This window comes from Oncorhynchus tshawytscha, linkage group LG12 (assembly GCF_018296145.1).
Source record: "Oncorhynchus tshawytscha isolate Ot180627B linkage group LG12, Otsh_v2.0, whole genome shotgun sequence".
NCBI lineage: Eukaryota > Metazoa > Chordata > Actinopteri > Salmoniformes > Salmonidae > Oncorhynchus > Oncorhynchus tshawytscha.
In genome coordinates this window covers 38,446,673-38,467,170 of record NC_056440.1, presented here as the reverse complement: position 1 = coordinate 38,467,170, position 20,498 = coordinate 38,446,673, and the positions used below count along the sequence as shown (strand labels likewise).

General features: G+C 40.8%; 1 protein-coding gene across 1 annotated transcript in view; it reads left to right on the top strand.

The window, feature by feature from the left end:
• Nucleotides 1-20,498, top strand: part of LOC112263151 (GDNF family receptor alpha-2) — a 75,635-nt gene that overhangs the window by 17,034 nt on the left and 38,103 nt on the right. The window contains exons 3-4 of the mRNA XM_024439162.2: nt 489-575; nt 12,865-13,228. Coding sequence (XP_024294930.1) covers nt 489-575; nt 12,865-13,228 — 451 coding nt within the window. The remainder of the gene's footprint in view (nt 1-488; nt 576-12,864; nt 13,229-20,498) is intronic.

Below are 20,498 nucleotides of genomic sequence, written 5' to 3'. Positions count from 1 at the left end.
TGGAGGCTGCCTCACCTAAATCAGAGAGCACCAGGACCAAATGTTCTTTCCAAAATCAAATTATCTGACCGTGGTGAACAATCTGCTTTGCATATCACAAAATTAGCCAAATGTTCACACCATTGAAATCTTCAGGGTGTAAAATGTGTTATTGGTCAGACAAGACCGATTAAGAGCCAAAAACTAAAGTCGACAAATTTTGTAGAATTCAAACTTCACTGGTTTCTGTTATCAACAGAAACAATATAGATATTTGTTTTAGCACAAAAAAATGTTTTATCCTGTGCAATGTTTCTAAAACCATGACTCCTTGCCTTAGACACATGAAGGTCAACAACTTTGCATACATTTTGAGATCATATTCCTTTATTAAATGTACCGCAACACATACCCAGTAATTAATGTACCATGAACTACAGTATGTGGGTGTGAGCACACTATCATTTTCCTTTTTATCAAAACAATTTCATCATGTACTGTTTTCCCAGGTGGAGAGCTTTATGAAACATCCCCTTATGAACCTGTGATGCCTGTTCGCTACCCTGATGCATTCCGTCTCGCTTCCATTATCTCAGGTAAGAACAAATGTTTAATGTTATCATTTTTTTGCTTCCACAATGACTATTCCATGTTAAAAGACTGTGAAGATACACTGTATACAGTGCCATCCAAAAGTATTCAGACCCCTTGACTTTATCCACATTTTGTTACATTACAGCCTTATTCTAAAATTGATTAAATAATAAAAAGATCCTCAGCAATCTATACACAATATTCCATAATGACAAAGCAAAAACAGTTAAAAAATATACATATATATTTCCAAATTTATTACAATTTTAAAACTAAAATACCTTCAGACCCTTTGCTATGAGATTCAAAATTGAGCTCAGGTGAATCCTGTTCCCATTGATCATCCTTGATATGTTTCTAATACTTGACCTGTGGTACATACAATGCTACATACAATTGATTGGACATGATTTGGGAAGGCACATACTTGTATATGTAAGGTCCCACAGTTGACAGTGCATGTCAGAGCAAAAACCAAGCCATGAGGTTGAATGAATTGTCCGTAGAGCTCCGAGTCAGCATTGTGTCGGGGCACAGATCTGGGGAAGAGTACCAAAATACTTCTGCAGCATTGAAGGTCCCCAAGAACACTGTGTCCTCCATCATTCTTAAATGGAAGAAGGTTGGAACCACCAAGACTCTTCCTAGAGCTGGCCAAACTGAGAAATCGGGGGAGAAAGGCCTTGGTCAGTGACGTGACCAAGAACTCGATGGTCACTCTGACAGAGTGTCTAGAGTGTGCGCTAGAGTGTCTCTTTGGTAATGGGAGAACCTTCTAGAAGGAAAACCATCTCTGCAGCACTTAACCCAATCTGGCCTTTATGGTAGTGGCCAAACGGAAGCCACTCCTCAGTAAAGGCACATGATAGCCCGCTTAGAGTTTGCCAAAAGGCACCTAAAGACTCTCGGGCCACGAGAAACAAGATTTTCTGGTCTGATGAATCCAAGATTGAACTCTTTCGCCTGAAAAGCCAAGCGTCTGGGACTGGGAGACTAGTCAGGATCGAAGGAAAGATGAACGGAGCAAAGTGCAGAGAGATCCTTGATGAAAACCTGCCCCAGAGCGCTCAGGACCTCAGTCTGGGGGCTAAGGTTCACCTTACAACAGGACCCCGACCCTAAGCACACAGCCAAGACAAAGCAGGAGTTGCTTCGGGACAAGTCTCTAAATGTCCTTGAGTTGCCCAGCCAGAGTCTGGACTTGAACCCTATCTAACATCTCTGGAGAAACCTGAAAATAGCTCTGCAGCAATGCTCCCCATCCAACCTGGCAGATCTTGAGAGGATCTGCAAAGAAGAATAGGAGAAACTCCCCAAATACAGATGTGCCAAGCTTGTAGCGTCATACCGAAGAAGACTCGAAGCTGTAATCGCTGCCAAAGGTGCTTCAACAAAGTACTGAGTGAAGAGTCTGAAAACTTATGTAAATGTGATATTTCATTTTTTTTAATACATTTGCAAACATTTCTAAAAACCACTTTCCTTTGTTATTATGGGGTATTGTGTGTAGATTGATAAAAAAACAATGAATCCATTTTAGAATAAGTCTGTAATCAGTGGCGGTCAGTGCTGTTTAAGATGAGGGAGGACTATTTATTTTTCTATTACAGCATACTGGATGACTGTCATTCATATTCCATTCACCCAGTTAAATGTAACAGCGATAGGCTTAGGCTAATATTCGACACTCAGATTTCCCTTCCCCCATTATAAGGTTGCTACAACCTAGCCCAGTGGTTCTCAAACCTGGTCCTGGGGTCCCAAAGGGGTGCACATTTTTGTTTTTGCCCTAGCACTACACACCTGATTGAAATCATCAAAGCCTTTTGATGAGTTGATCATTTGATAATTTAATCAGCTGTGTAGTGCTAGGGCAAAAAAAAAAGTGAAACACTTTGGCTCCCCAGGATTGGGTACCACTGGGCTAGCCTATGAATGACAGTTTACAACGTAGGTACACACAGGTTGAGAGACACATTTGAGGTGTGTCGAGAGACACATTTGACATTCAACACCGCCTTGCACACTCTTGCCTGCATCTAGCTGATAGAGGGTGTAATCATTCGTCCAAAAATGTGACAAATTCAGGTATGTTATCCCCCATTTGTTCCATTTGCTTCCATTTAAGAAATGTTTTTCAACAGAATCAGCGGAATGAATACACTCTCATCCTCTCACCTTGTCCCTTCGCTTGTGGACTTCAATGCCCAACACATCAGCTGTATGTGACCAGGCGAAAAAACGTTTCCAAGCCAAACCACTACACACAGCCTACATCGGTGTCACAATATTAGCTAAAGAAGTAACGTCATAGTCAGCATAGCTAATAGAACTAATGTGTTAGTAAACCCACTACAATCATGCAGTAACGTTAGTGTATAGTCAGTAAGCAGTTACCCCGGTGGACCCCGGTGGCAATACATTTGTAAAACCAAAAGCTTACCTTGACTTGGAAGAGTTCCAATGTTTTGTTGGAAAGTCATAGCCAGATAGCTAAAATAACATCCCTTTGTTTGAGCAGGGTGTTAAGAAATTAATTTGTTATACTGTTCGACTAATGTCTTTCTCTCTCTCTTTGAGTCAACTACTCACCACATTTTATGCACTGCAGTGCTAGCTAGCTGTATCTAATACTTTCAGTACTAGATTCATTCTCTGATCCTTTGATTGGGTGGACAACATGTCAGTTCATGCTGCAAGAGCTCTGATAGGTTTGAGGACATCCTCCGGAAGTTGTCATAATTACTGTGTAAGTCTATGGAAGCGGGTAAAGAACAATGAGCCTCCTAGGTTTTGTATTGAAGTCAATGCACCCAGAGGAGGACGGAAGGTAGCTGTCCTCCGGCTACACCATGGTGCTACCCCACTGAGTGCTGTTGAGGCTACTCTAGACCTTCTTTGCAAAATAGTGTGTTTTAATCAATTATTTGATGATTATATTTAGTATAATTTTAACAAAAAAATATAACTTTTTAATTGTTTTATTTTTATGAAATTCACTGAGGAGAAATTCACTGAGGAGCCTCTACTGGCTGTAATGTGACAAAATGTGGGGAAAATCAAAGGGACCGCCTATTGAGAAGTGCCTGTTAAGTAAATCAGGTGTTAAATTAGGTGGAAAGGAGATTGCCACTTTCAGTAAATATGATGGATTCCTCGTTATATTCCTTAGTTCACCAAGGGGTCTTGATTACGTAAACCCATATATTTCCCATCTATTGATTTTCCATTCAGTTTGATTTCTGTTTACTAATTAAACAGCAAGTATTCATCAAGGGAACTATTGCTCACATTACTGGTTATTACTGAAAGGGCAATACAAATCAATGCAGATCTTATTATAAGACACAGCTACAATGGCTATTACACTAAGGGCTCTATTTTAACAAACCTAATACAATGGTAAATCTTAGTGCTGCTGACAGATTTTTGTTGTTGTGCTATTTTACTTCCAGAATATGTGCAGAGTAGCTGGAGGTGGCACAACATTTCTGGGTTTTGATGAATTAACAAGTTGTGGGTACGTCGAGGCTTGACACCTCATTGGCCAATCAGAACTTGCTCCATGGCTGAATATGTGGTTGCTTCAAGTTGTCTTTACAGTGTTTTATGTATTGCCTCATCATCATCTCCAATTTGATTGTAGTCCGTTATTTCCTAGTTTGTTAAATGGCCTGCCCCATATTTGCTAAATATGTTGAACATGTTTGCAGTCCACATTGTTCTTTTTTTAATTAAACTTTTATTAACTAGGCATGTCAGTTAAGAACAAATTCTTATTTACAATGACGGCCTACACCAGGTAAACCCAGTTGATGCTGGGCCAATTGTGTGCTGCCTTATGGGACTCCCAATCACAGCCGGTTGTGATACAACCTGGATTCAACCCAGGGTGTCTGTAGTGATGCCTCAAGCACTGAGATGCAGTGCCTTAGACCACTGCGCCACTCGGGAGCTCCGAGTGCATTCCTTCAATATGGAAATACATTATTAAACATACACTACCGTTCAAAAGTTTGGGGCCACTTAGAAATGTCCTTGTTTTTGAAAGAAAAGCACATTTTTGGCCCATTAAAATAACATCAAATTGATCAGAAATACAGTGTAGACATTGTTAATGTTGTAAATGACTATTGTAGCTGGAAACGTCAGATTATTGATGGAATATCTACATGGGCGAACAGAGGCCCATTATCAGCAACCATCACTCCTGTGTTCCAATGGCATGTTGTGTTAGCTAATCCAAGTTTATAATTTTAAAAGGCTAATTGATCATTAGAAAATCCTTTTGCAATTATGTTAGCACAGCTGAAAACTGTTGTCCCTGATTAAAGAAGCAATAAAACCGGCCTTCTTTAGACTAGTTGAGTATCTGGAGAATCAGCATTTGTGGATTTGATTACTAGCTCAAAATGGCCAGAAACAAAGACCTTTCTTTTGAAACTCGTCAATCTATTCCTGTTCTGAGAAATTAAGGCTATTCCATGCGAGAAATTGACTAGAAACTGAAGATCTCGTACAACGCTGTGTAATACTCCCTTCACAGAACAGCGCAAAGTGGCTCTAACCAGAATAGAAAAAGGAGTGGGAGGCCCCAGTTCCTCAGAGTTCCTCTGTCCAGTGTCTGTGTTCTTTTACCCATCTTTTCTTTTTATTGGCCAGTCTCAGATATGGCTTTTTCTTTGCAACCCTGCCTAGAAAGCCAGCATCCCGGAGTCGCCTCTTCACTGTTGATGTTGAGACTGGTGTTTTGCGGGTACTATTTGATGAAGCTGCCAGATAATACTGCCTTTGCTGCAATGGCTAGGCTCTCCCGTTTCATAATCTGTATTGTAAGCGGAGATGCGAGGTTCACAGCCAGAGGAAATTAATCCTTTGTCTTGATAGGCCAGAAAATGTGACATGTCTCTCCCTATGCAAATGAGATGTTAGGTTTCACATACTGCATCTCAGATGAGCAAGAGGACAAGTACATTAGAGTGTCTAGTTTGAGAAACAGACGCCTCACAAGTCCTCAACTGGCAGCTTAATTAAATAGTTCCTGCAAAACACCAGTCTCAACGTCTACAGTGAAGAGGCGACTCTGGGATGCTGGCCTTCTAGGAATCCTTCGGTAGGAGGCATGGATGTTTGTCCTATCCATTGAATATAGATTATTAAATAGTATACACTAATCTTACAATAGGCCTAGTTATAACAAACATTTAGCTAATCTGGCTTCAACATGGAAATACTAGTCTACACAAATTACAATCGCATGCTATATATTTTTGAGCCATGGACAATTGGACAAAAGTTAAGAAGATTAGCCTACCATATCTGTTGATATGGCCTGTTACTGACTTTGTCACGTGAAAGGCAAACAATAAAACAGGCAAATGGCTTAGGCTCCAAGGGGATTCAGCACCAAGGGCAGCGATCAGAATTCATGCGATTTGACGGTTAGATCCAACAGAAATGTAAAGAAAGTCTGTTGACTGTTTTGCTGCTTATGATATTTTAATAAAACATTGGTTATAGGCTACTGATTAGGCTACTGTGCGCCTCCTCTGACAAAATCAATGCCGTAACAAATCGCGTTACATCTATGACAAGCTTTTGGCCAGTCTTAACTAGCAGAACCCTAGCTTTTACAAGTTAAATCTAGCGCCGCCTTAACGCCAGTCGGAAATAGATCCCTGAGAGAGACTATCGCAAAAAAATATATATATTAAAAAAAGGTGAAATATGAGGACCGCAGGGCCATTGCCACAACTGTAGGAAATATAGGCTACAGTCATTTGAATGTTCAATCACTTCCGTTCTCCAGATCCTGCAGAAATTGCCGGAGGATGATCGAGCCTCATTTGCTAAAAGCAGTATACAGCAGAGATGCCACATTTGCTTTTCCTGGCCGATGCCTCATGCTTTGTTTTATATCTTGGAGGTACAAGAAAGACACGCTTTCTGCATAATCCCTTTAGCTTGAAGTCAGTAAACGACATAGGTTGTTTGAAAATATACTGGTTTGATCTATCAAAAAGGAGAACACCAGACAAAATACAAAATTGGAAGTGGCTTTGAATACCTTGGCGTTTTAACCTATGGTCCATATGAAGGAGGCTCAAATGGTTGTGTATCCTACATCCTGGTCATTTTTCAGCACCTTTTGAAACAGCAGCTGGGGCTCATTAATGTGTTCATTTTTGCTAGAACTGTTTCCAACAATGTTTCTTTCAAAGGTGAAATATCTGATTTGCTCTCCTAAATCCATTTAGCCGTAGTCATTTATTATTTCAGAGGACAGAATAATTGATTGTGGTGGTGAGAAAAGCCCACAGGCAAACAGATAAGTAATTACAGTTGTTCTCTGAAATACTTTTCCCCGCCGATTTCAACTGCACAAAAGTGTGCTTAATCACTTTTAAAATGGTAATCTGAACCAAAGCTCAGGGAATGTGATATCTTGCTGTGTTGATGTGGATGGGGAAATACACTCTCTAGGAGGAAGGCTGAAAATTGAAAAATTATCTCCACAACTTAAGAGTTTATAGTGAGAGAGATAAGGACACCATTGATGGGGAAAAAAACATACTCCACAGTATCTCTAAATTCACACAGCGGTAATAAAGCAAATGACTGAGAGGAAAGTGAGAGTACGCATTACCCAAGTCCACCATTTTCTTACTTCAATGTGTACAAGTCAATAGTCTTACTCTTGAGCATTGTGAGAGATATTGGTTTGCACTCATATAATTTTTCTACCTCAAAATAGGTTGCCCCCTCATCCAACACCAGATGATTCTGAATTTTATATAACAAATTATCCCATAGCATACAAATATATACTTGACTGTAATTTCTATTTTATTTTACACAAATTGTTCCATCCTTGTGACCCAATGTTGAGCTAATTCACTTATTAAGAGCAGAGGCCAGGATTTTAAAAAAGCAGCACGTGTCCTCCAGGAATTGACTTTGACACCTCTTAGTTAGACCTTCTAACACTTCCTACTATAAGCCTCTCACCTCTCTGCTCCACATGCCCACCATCCAATTAAATGGAGAAACCTATTTCTATACAGCTGGGGGGGCGACCGGCGTAACAGTCGTGCTCAGCATGCAGCCCAACACTGGACATTCTCACCTTGCCCTCATAACAATTACCATCCCGTTCTCAAAGACAATGTTGCCGTGCTTTATGCCAGTGTACTGCTGTTGAATAGCTGCTGTACTATGTGTACTTACAATAGGTTTACATTTACAACTAGGAGTTGCCTCTTCTTTTTCTCCATGGACACTTAATGAGTGTTGGGTGTAAGGGTAACGTATGAGTTGTTAGTGCAGTCAGCGCTATTCTAACAAGTTGGAATTAAACAGAATATTGAATAATCCTCCTAACATGGACATGGCAATGCTCATTAGTTAGTTTTGTTAGCAGAACTAGACGTTTACACTGATGTTTGGGGAATATGTGAAGCAACGCCAGCGTCTTGATAGAGATGTGAATCGACTCACTTGCACATTTCTGCTACAATGATATTTTGTCCCAGGTTTGATATGCATGATTGCCAAACATGATGGACTATTGAAGGAATTATACTGCACGACGGAAGAAACCATCAATTGCAATCTGAATACTGAACATAAAGCAATACTGCAACATAGCAGGAAGTGTTTTGAAGCCCAGTGTCAGCTGCTGTTCACAAGTAACTCAAGGATTTGGAAACATGTTTACGTACCGTAGAGCTGACATGCTTTTAAAATCAGTGGCTGCCCTCACTTTCACTCTGTGCGTTAGATCATAGAACTGAAGTGCTAGTTTGTCGGTCTCGTATTTGGAAAACACTTCTGAACTGTTAAAGCAGCCGTTATCTTATTAGAGCACATATAAACAGCTTATAAAATAGCGGTCCTACCGATATCATTACAGATCCCAAACATGCACAGTCAGTTTTACTGTTGGGAAATGTCGTAGTGTGGACCCGTGGCATTACCTAACCCCTGAAAACCCTGCTCTGACACAAGCCTGAGCTAATAACTGATGAACTCTTTGACAGAGAAATGCTTGACAAGGCTCCCAGGGGTATAGACTAAATACTTTATAACAAGCTCCTTCACACTCACTAAGGGCCATATTAAATCCACACTTTGGCACCCATCCTAATTACAGTGAGCATACCCGGAGCCAAGAGCCCCTCTCTAACCTCGACTGAACTCCTGGTCCCCAGAGTCTAGGATGATGTCTGAAATACAGGATTCAAATAAGGGAGAGAGCAATTACTGTGGAAGGAAGATCCCTTCTCTTGAAAATGGCTAAATCCTGATCTCTTGCCTGGCCTGTAATGACTACATTGTGCTTTTCAGTAGATAGCCATCACGTACTTTACACTAATGAACGCTGTGGACGAGCCCCCTATTAACATTTAACTCTTAAACGTTAAGTCCCCTATTTATGGGACTTTGAGCTGTTCTGGACCGGATCCGAGCAACATTTTTGTGCACAGAGTACTCTGTGAATAGTGCAACATCAAGTGGTGTGCCCTCTGTGAAAGCTCTGGTTGTCCCGCTTCACATGTCACTCTCCGCTCTCATCTGAGATGCAGTATGTGAAACCTGACATCTCATTTGCATAGGGAGAGACATGTCACATTTTCTGGCCTATCAAGACAAAGACTTGATTTCCTCTGGCTGTGAACCTCGCAATCTCCGCTTACAGTGCAAATTATGAAACGGGATAGCCTAGCCCTTGCAGCAAAAGCAGTATTATCTGGCAGAGTTGCAAAGAAAAAGCCATATCTCAGACTGGCCAATAAAAAGAAAAGATAGGCAAAAGATCACAGACACTGGACAGAGGAACTCTGTCTAGAAGGCCAGCATCACGGGATCGCTTCTTCACTGTTGACATTGAGACCGGAGTTTTGCAGGTACTATTTAATGAAGCTGCCAGTTGAGGACTTGAGGTGTCTGTTTCTCAAACTACACACTCTAATGTACTTGTCCTCTTGCTCAGTTGTGCACCGGGGCCTCCCACTCCTCTTTCTATTCTGGTTAGAGCCAGTTTACGCTGTTCTGCGGAGGGAGTAGTACGCAGCATTGTACGAGATCTTCAGTTTCTAGGCAATTTCTCGTATGGAATAGCCTTTATTTCTCAGAACAGGAATAGATTGACGAGTTTCAGAAGAAAGGTCTTTGTTTCTGGCCATTTTGAGCCTGTAATCAAACCCACGAATGCTGATTCTCCAGATACTCAACCAGTCTAAAGAAGGCCAGTTTTATTGCTTCTTTAATCAGGGACAACAGTTTTCAGCTGTGCTAACATAATTGCAAAAGGGTTTTCTATTGATCAATTAGCCTTTTAAAATGATAAACTTTGATTAGCTAACAACGTGCCATTGGAATACAGGAGTGATGGTTGCTGATAATGAGCCTCTGTACGCCTATGTAGATATTCCATTAAAAGTCGTTTAAAAAAATCCAGCTACAAAAGTCATTTACAACATTAACAATGTCTACACTGTATTTCGGATCAATTTTATGTTATTTTAATGGACAAAGAATGTGCTTTTCTTTCAAAAATAAGGACATTTCTAAGTGACCCCAAACTTTTGAACGGTAGTGGATAACCTTTTATACTGGCAGTTACTTTTTCTGGCAGTATAAGCATTACTAGGTATTATTTATGGCCATCTCATGATAAATAATTACTTTTGGGTATGTCTATTTAGGTGGAAATCTAAATTTTATAACATTACATTTAACTGGTTAGGTTAAAAGATGACTTTACTCTTTATTTTACGATAAAAAGCTCTTGTTTACAATTCCCCGGGAGATTTTTATTTCCTATATGGAAGCGTGAAGTAACATTGGTAAACCTTTTTTTCTTGTGAAGGGAATTTGGTATTTTTGTGTGTGTGCCAAAAACCAATTAAAATCACGCGCGTTGCTACCTAGCGTTCATTGCATGAGAAGCACGACTCTGATTATCATGCAAAGATGTGTCAACAGAGCCTCATGGCAACATAGTCACAGAGTCTAAAAAATATATATATGCAGCAACATGCACTTAATCAGTTGTTGTCCCACAGTGAACACCTTAGACACCAGTACACTAGAATAATCAGGACACAGCCCTCTATTTCCATGATTTCCTAATACAGCAGAAGGCTCGGAATCAGGGTATTGGGATGGTGAGGCTTTCCCAAGACTGGCTGTAGCTGGTGTATGCAGCAATGGAATGACACCTAGAGAGATTTGAGGAGTGTTTGATCATTACAGCCCATGTGAAAGGCTGATTGTGATGATGATTGGCCAGGTTAATTGAATACTCTTGAGCACGTATACATAAGTGGTGGTCCAATCTCTTGGCAGTACACGACACATTGTTTCCTCTATCAGTGATGGCCTGCTGTAATCAGCAAGACTCTATTCTGCCTCTGATTTCAAAAGCTTTCCGTTTTTGCGAGTTGCCTGTCACCCTTCTTGTATTACCGAAAGGTGTATAGGCAAAACCTTTCATAATGCACTTTGAAAAATCTATCATTTTCCTGTAACACTATATATTTTCCATTCATCTACTCCATTCCCGTTTGTATATGTATACCGAGCCTTTGAGGGCCTTTGTGTCTTTGTGAGCCTCAGGACATCTTTCTGCTTTCAGTACCGAATTCAATCTTTTCTCTCCAATTAGAAGTAGTAAAACCTCAAACCACTGCACTGCTTGGTCAGATAAATCTTTGTACCTCGTCCCTCTTCTATTTTGTTTTTATCCTGGACCCCCTGTGCACCGCATTAAAGGCTGCAGATGGCCAGAGGAGATTTAGGAGCTGCAATCCATCATTGTTATGTGTAGGGCCGTTGGACAGAACCCCAAACCACCCCTCCAGCTGGGCTGGCCTGGTTCTATACCGATTTGGCCAGGTTTTGCCCAGTTTGGCCTCAATCCCTGCTGCTAATGTCAGCTGTCTTTGAAGTCCAATCACAGATCATCCCACAGCCCTCTGACCTAGCATGATCTCCTCCTCGGGATAGCCTTGTTGCTGGAGGGATAAAGACAAAGCTCACAAAGATCTGGAAAGGCAACAATCTTTTCCTGTCTTCACAAAATAGAATCCACCTTTTCACTTTTCTTCCCATCGACAGGAAGTTGCCTCTATGTTGCCATGTGGTTGAATAAGGTAAATACTGTTTTATTTGGCTCTGAGTGTGTTGTGTCCATTCTGTGTATGACATTTCTAGGATTGATCTTTTGTGATGCACCACTTACAGACAATACAGCTGCTCATGCAGTCCATAGGAAAGGCTTTTCCTCGATACTGCGTGATAGACACAGAATGAGATTGCTTCTGTTGAATAAGAGATGAATCTCCTTGGATGTCACTGAGCCAACGCTGCCTCTGAAATATCATTATCTACATGGGGAGGGAGGTTAACTTTTCTAATACACCCTGAATACAAGGGAGGTGGAATATGAGTGAATGTGATACCGTTTTTTTTTTGTTTTGTTTTATGACATCTCAATAGCAGGTGGGCATGTACCACCAGTTCAGAGTGCTCTCAGAATATGCACACTTAATGACTCCATCTGTTTGCTACAGTACAATTGCTAGGTGGCAGTGTGTGATGACAATAAGAAATTGTTCATCTGTGTTCACTAGGCCACAATTCAACAGCACAGAGTGAGTCTTTACCATGTCCTTGAGCACCTGTGTTTAATGTCCACACTGACAAACCAATTACACATGTCAAAAAGCAACAAGAAATCTAATTCACGTGTTGTAAACGGCATCACGGTCTGTGTCACGGTGTTTATAGTAGCTGCTGTAGTACATCATGTGCCCGTGGTGGAAGCAATCAGATGAGCAGAATCAACTTGACACACTCATGAAGTCAAAACTGGATGTAAAAGAAGATGAATATACTTACTATCTCAATCCATACTTTATTCATTCACATTTCACTCAAGGCCTCTAAAAATAAATAATTCAGTAAGAATGGATATGGGCGAGCTATACAAGTCTCAGATGGCTTGGGGTTGGCTTGGAGAAAAAGATGATATTGAATATCCCCCAGCATAGGGAGAGATCTAACACATGAAGCCCACTTTCAGCACACACAAACATGACATCCAACATGGTCAAGTAGTCAGAGCACATCAACTTATGTGTCATCATCATCATTATTGTGTGAAAGCGTTTTGTCATGAGCCAGTTGACAAATGCTATAGGTCATATCTATGATAACAACATGGCTTTGCAATAGGCAGTTACGTGCTTATTATTTTTCAGTGCTCGTCTTCTCCCTTCTCTGCAGGGATGCACACTGTCACCCCTAAAGCCAACACTTGCACTGACCCAGGCAAGACTTGTAACCCATGTCTGGATGCAGCCAAGGCCTGCAACCTCAACAACACCTGTAAGAAACAGCGCTCCACCTACATTGCCACTTGCAACAAAGGGGAACCCTGTAACCGTAAGCGCTGCCACAAGGCCCTGAGGCAGTTCCTGGATCGGGTGCCCAGCGAGTACAGCCACCAGCTGCTCTTCTGCCCCTGCCAGGACCTGGGCTGTGCTGAACGGAGGAGGCAGACCATTGTGCCCTTCTGCTCCTTTGAGGACAAAGTCAAACCCTACTGCCTGGAGCTCAGAAAGAACTGCCGCCAAGACCCCCTCTGCAGGTAAGAGATTTAGGAGTTGGGGATTGTCTGTATGTGTGTGGGTGGATGGGTGGGTGGGTGCGTGCGTGAATGCGTCCATACGTCCATATGTGCTTACGTGCATGAGTGCGTCAGGGAGAGAGCTGTTGAACAAATGCAGGTATTAGTGAAAACTATTAACATGCTCTGATATTGACTTTATATATGGTAAATGAGAAAAGATCAGCTAGAGACTGATCGACTGCAATCTCCTCCTCCTGTGACATCCTAGATTTCAGTGGTGTAACTTAGCCATGAAAGTAATTATGGCCACTCAGGGAAGCCTTGCTATTAGAGGCAGGATGAAGACATGAGGCTAAACTGAAGGGGCAGCGTTCAATTTGGCTGAATGAAACATTAGTGAATCACTTTGACTGTGTTTCTATTGGATTCAATGGGGCCTATTTAATTCACACCTGCCCAGCCGTGACTTGTTTCCCTGCCATAGAGCCAAGGAATAAGGAACACAGAGACCTCGAGACCATTTTACCCTCCAAAGCTATGTGAATCAATAGGTTGTCCAAAATAAATGGAAATATACATTCTGTACACCAATAACATCAATAACTATGGATTGAAACATATGAATAGAATTTGAATCCAGAACAATAAGCTCAATGGAGTTCGATCAAAGGCTAGATGTATCTTAATGTTAACATCCGCATATGTTAACATACTGGTACAACTTTATTGTCCATCAAAACAGACATTTTTATTTTTGTCTGTCTGTTCTTTCATTCCCAACCCTCCAGACATGACAGACTCACATCACACACTACACACCACACCACACACACAGACACACACACTGGCTGAAAGAAGCACAGGGGCAGTCAAAGAGCAGCGCACCTGGAGCTGGTTAGGGGTTAGGTGACTTGCTCAAGGGTGCAGTCATCAGCCTTGGTATTTGAACCGGCAACCCTGTGATTACCCGCCCCGCAACAGTATAAAAATACTGTTAAAAATATAGTATACACACAGTATATCACTTTCTTAACGGATGGTTAAGCAAGTAATACAATCCTGTACAAATGAGGGGCAGGTAGGCTGTGTGTGTACAGTGTGTGGATTTAATTCCCTGAGTAGGCTGCAGTTATGTGCTGCACTAAACAACAATCTACTCTCTCTGCTCATACTGTAGCCTAGGATCACTCTCAGGATAACTGAGTAGGCAGAATGAATTCTATTCAACAACTGCAATCCACCTGGACACCACACTGCAGTGAAATTAGATTCACTTCGTGGCAAATTGTTTTCTTCACATTTTGGCTTGACTCTTTTCCTCAAATCTTAACACATTAAACCACACAGGCCGGTTGGACATACTGCCAATTTCTCTAAAACAACGTTGGATGTGGCTTATGGTAGAGAAATTAACATTCAATTCTCTGGCAACAGCTCTGGTGGACAATCCTGCAGTCAGCATTCAAATTGCACATTCCCTCAAAACTTGAGACATCTGTGGCTTTGTGTTGTGTGACAAAACCGCACATTTTAGAGTGGCTTTTTATTGACCCCAGCACAAGGTGCACCTTTGTAATGATCCTGCTGTTTAATCAGCTTCTTGATATGCCACACCTGTCAGTTGGATGGATTATCTTGGCAAAGGGGAAATGCTCACTAAACAAATTTGTGCACCATATTTTAGAGAAATAAGATTTTTGTGCGTATGGAACATTTCTGGGATCTTTTATTTCAGCTAATGAAACATGGGACCAACACTTTACATCTTGCGTTTGTATTTTTGTTCAGCGTAGATTGAGACTTAGATGCATAGATTGGCATACTTATTTACTCTTTAGTGTTAGTTTGCATGATGCCTCTTTGTTTAGATCGAAACTATTGTTCAGAGCAATTCCTGCAGTGTCCAATTTTAGAATAGCAGTTCACATTCGTTTTACTTGAATAGAGGTTCCCGGCCTCCCAGGCTCAGTCGTAATAGAATAAAAACTCCCAATAACTTATTTTACAGTAAATCTCTGCGGTTTGTTATTAGTGTGTGAAAAGTCCATTGTCTCTTCTCCGATTTATGATTGTCTTCATAATTGCTTTGCGGTCTGCTTTGTGTAATCTACGGTCAGCTGAAGTTGCTTTGGGTGACCTTTTCGCCCCCCCATGTGTCTGCTGGGCACTTCCTTATTGAGACGTATGAAATTGTTGGTTAGAGTGTATTATCTTCCCCTGTTGAACGCCCTGTGGAGGTCAAAAGTGCAATGTGTGGATCTAAGCTGGGAGGGAGGTCAATGTGGCGATAATAAGCGACTGGAGGAGGGTGCAATGCACCTACTAAGAAAAACATGTGTGGTATGCAAGGGCATGTCACTAAAATGTTAATTCAATTGGTCAGTCCTACTGAATATTGTCCTTGTTTATTTCAGCCTGAGGTGTCCAGACTAGTTGACCACACAGTAAGGTGTTCTTGTAGTGGCAGACCTGTCACCTCCCATCTCAATTCCTCTACCGACATCTATACTATGCCAGCGTTTGGATCCATCAAATTTTCACATGAGAATATGCATTATTATCCGCAAGTGCGAGACCATTGTAAAGCAGCCTTCACACTTCGTCCTACACTCTTAATCGTTGAATATCTCAGACCCTCCCGAACATCCTCCTACCAAAAGGACGGGTGGATACAGAAAGGAAGGAGTGAAATCATTGAACTATCATTGCCGCCTGACTCCAAGCAGGCCGATACGCCGGCAGCACCATTTCATCTGAGTGTTGACGGGTTGGGATGGAGAATTGATCCTGCTGTAGCTTACTGCAGGAGAGGCCAGTGGTTTGGTCACAGTGGTATGAATCTCCAGGCATGGTTTCAGTGGCCAACGGATATCCAGTACCAGCAGAGTCGGATCAGAGAGGTAGTTAAGTAGAGCTGAGAACGAGCACTAGACATTGGCTGCTTCCTGTTCTTACACCTGGCTTAACTTCCATTGCAAATGTTTTTTCATCAGCCAGCACAAATAAAGCATTCCTCCCGTGTTGCATATGCCTTGCTGATGGATCCAGTGTTTACTTTGTAGAGATTGCTGAGCGACGACAGAGTTATATGTGGACGTGCACTGTGTACATGAGGTCCAGAACAGCAAGTCTCATATGTACACTATTGATTGGCCCGAAGAATCAATGCAACACTTCTATCTGTGATTTATTTCCTCTGTTCCTTTTGCGCTCTTTGGTTGAGTTCTTTGGCCACTAGGTTTCAGAACAGGGTCACTGCACAGGTATGCTGACCCAAATACTTCATATCTCATTTTAATTACTTAGCAGACACTTATCCAGAGCAACTTTGGTGGTGAGTCATACATTTTCATACGGGTCCCCCTTGGGAATCAAACCCTAGTGCCATGCTCTACCAACTGAGCCACATGGGACTATTCTTACATTAAAGCAGCCCACCACCACCACCAACTACAAAAGCCAGCTCTGCTTTGTAAAACAACATAAGTTTCCACTGAGGGAGAATCAAAAGACTCTGTTCAAGACACAGGCAGCATCTTTCATCACTCACGCCTCAAGCAGTCATATCTCCATTAGCCTTAAAAGCCTGTTTCTTAGGGTATTACTTGGACGACTCTATCGCTGCCTTACCTTAAACGAGGAAAGCATCAAAGTATACCTACAGTACATTAAATACTGTAAATGCTGGCATTATACAAGCACACCGAGCAAATGACCTTAGACTGTACTCATATACAGCAGTACCCTGCTTTAATCAGATTTCTGCAAAGAGTAGGACGTGTTCTGCTTGTTGGCTGTACATAAGAGCAAAAGTTGGAGAGAGGGCATGAATGAGCTGTGCAGATAATTTCAATACATGGATTACCGTATTCCCAGCTAGCGTACTGTAATCTCTGAGAGAACGGATAGAGGAAGATGCAATTAATACAGGCCAAGCCCATCCACCCCGTAGTCACATCCTCATGGTAGAAACGTTATGTAATAGTCATGCTTCCAAAACTGGCTTAGATAAGAGGCATGTGAAAAGTACAAGGTGATTAAGCCAGACTTAAATTATGCCAGGAATCTCAAATGGAAGGCATAACATAGTACCTTCCATTATTCTATTATTAAGGAATGTCGTTTAGGTGACTGAGTTATTTAATTAGTCACATACATTATTCTGTGTAGCTCCCTTTTGTATTTCAGGGGCAGTTAAAGATATGCTCCGGTACTTTTTAATCATTTTTAGCCAGTAGCTCTGAAAGTAGCATTCACGAGCCAAAAGTGGTCTCCCAAAAGTGTGTACTACGTCACATATGTGAAGATATGTGCACCTTGTCATTGCTCTCTCTCTCTCTCTCTCTCTCTCTCTCTCTCTCCCGATCTGCTGTGTGTGCTTCTTGCTAGCTGTCACTCAAATGGCGAGGGGCTAAAGGTCATTGGCTGGAACTTGAATTGCTAGGGGGCTGGCACACGTGGGGGAAAATTTAAGGAAAATGGTGCTGCACAGCTTCCAGTAAACAGTTGCTTTCAACCTAGGGATTTTGTGGCTAATTAAGGTAAAACAGTAATTCTGCCCATAGATTATGCATGTATGAACTACAAATTGACATATCCAGCACAAAGCGGGAGGTTTAAAAAATACTTACTACTCGCCAAAGCACGTCTTTAATATATACATAGATTTGTTTACTCAAGTTTCACAAAATATATGTTCCCAAAAAAGCAAAAACTGTCCAGTTGTGCGGAAAATTCAGCAATGTTTCTTTTGTAGTGCAAAAAACATTGTCTTGATGTTACAAGAACATTTCCAGATGTAATGGGTGCGTAACTGGTGGCAGGGAAGTCAGATGCAGGAGAGCAGAACAAGGTAATTGGTGGAGCAGTTTAATTCCAAAACAAACAGCATCAAGAAAATAACAACATGGGTACAAAACCCGTTGCGGACCAGTCAACATGTGCACAAGCACTTACAACAAACAATACCACACAAAGACATGGGGGGGAACAGAGGGTTAAATACACAACACGTAATGAGGGAATGAAAACCAGGTGTGTGGGATAACAAGACAAAACAAATGGAAAATGAAAAATGGATCGGCGATGGCTAGAAGACCGGTGACGCCGAACAGAACCCGAACAAGGAGAGAAAATTGTGGGGACATCACAAAATATGTCTTCCCAAAATAATAAAACATTTCAGTTGTGCTGACATTCAGATAATGTTTGTATCAGGGTGCACAAAATATTCCTTTGATGTTGCAAGAATGTTGTCAGAACAGCCTTTTTAATATTTTAAAGGTTCCGGGAACATTTAGTTTGGTTGTGTGAAAAGTGTGGGTACATTACAAGAGATAGTTTCCCAAAACAGAAAATATGCTCAGCTGTGATGACATTCATGCAATGTTTAAGTTAGGTTGCATAGGACATTCCTATAATGTTGTAAGAATGTTGACAGAACACCTGGTCTAAGTTCTTTAAAGGTTCCAATAACATTTAATTAAGTTATGGGAGTTGTCTGGGATGTTGCAAGAATATGCGTGTGATATTCACATAGGTTGCACAGAACATTCCTACAATGTTGCACAATGTTGCACAATGTTGCACAATGTTTCTGTTTTCAAGACATTGATAGCATATTTGTTTTCTGTTCAAAATAATATTCCATTGATGTTCACGCCATATACATTTGACCTTGTCTTGGAGGTTCTCGGAACATTTCAAGAACAGATAGAAAATGTTATATTTAAGTTTAACCACAACATTCTCAGCATGCATAGCTCTCTAAAGCAAATTCATCCCAATTATGTTTCTCTTCAGATTTAATGGCAATTCACATTTGAGGACTGTATTGTAGGCGATATTAGAGACTAATTTCATTTAGAGATTTTAATTTAATTCATAGAACAGCATTTACTCATACAAACACAACATGTTTAAGATAAGCACATTACATCACAAGACACTTGAACAGGATTGAGTCACACAAACACAACCATATTTTGTACACTATATATTGTCAATCTGCACATGTGGGATTTGAACCTGCAATGTTTGGTTTCCAAACCAAACAACGTCTTTATTCTCTGCACCAACAGGGAAGCTTGCTTACAGCTTATTTTTTCTGTATATGGCCGTGGCAGTTAATTCCAGGCTTATTTTTCTTTACCTTCTCAGACAAAACTAACCCAGGGGTAAAACTGTTAACTGGGTTATTCACCACCACTTTACCCATCCTCTTTATATGCTGTGGACTTCTGGGCCCATATTTACAAGTTCTCCAAGACTGAGTGCTGATCTAGGATCACTTTTGCGATCATGAAGAAGAAGACAGGGTGGAACATATCAAGCGTCTCAAAGTAGGAATTATATCAGGTGTGGCAACAAAAAAAAAGCAGGAAATTTGTAGATTTAAAATAATATTTACAGTCTAATTTCTGCATTTCTGACTGGATTTATAAATCTGGATGAAATAAAGACCTCTTCTCTGAATGTATAAATCTGGACAAACAAACCTCAGTTTCACAGTTGTTTTCAAAAGGAACATGGTTGAAGAATTAGTGGTATTGAACCTGCAATTTTCAGATTAGCAACCAGATCATTAACACTCTGTGCCACCAGGGGATAACTGGGGCCACTTAATATTTAGTAAAACTGTATTTACTTTTTAATTATTTTTTTTAAATGGTCTTATATAGTTAATCAAGACACAGAAAAAAATATATAACTTATTCAAATGTTCCCATCCTATTCTTATGCGGTGTACTTGTAACACTGTATTTTTGCTTTTGTGCATTTTAATTTAAACAATCTCAGTAAGGTGCTTTATTGTTACCCAGAAATGATTTGATATTGAGATAAACAGCTGCATTGGACCTTTAAATCAATAAAAAATGATTGCCTTGAGCCTGAATTTATTTTGGTATACTGTTGAAGTCAGAAGTTTACATGCACCTTAGCCAAATACATTTAAACTCCGTTTTTCACAATTCCTGACATTTAATCCCAGTAAAAACTCCCTGTCTTCGGTCAGTTGGGATCACCACTTTATTTTAAGAATGCGAAATGTCAGAATAATAGTAGAGAGAATGATTTATTTCAGCTTTTATTTCCTTCATCACATTCCCAGTGGGTCAGAAGTTTACATACACTCAATTAACATTGCCTTTAAATTTTTAACATGGGTCAAACATTTTGGGTATCCTTCCACAAGCTTCCCACAATGAGTTGGGTGAATTTTGGCACATTCCTCCTGACAGAGCTGGTGTAACTGAGTCAGGTTTGTAGGCCTCCTTGCTCGCATATG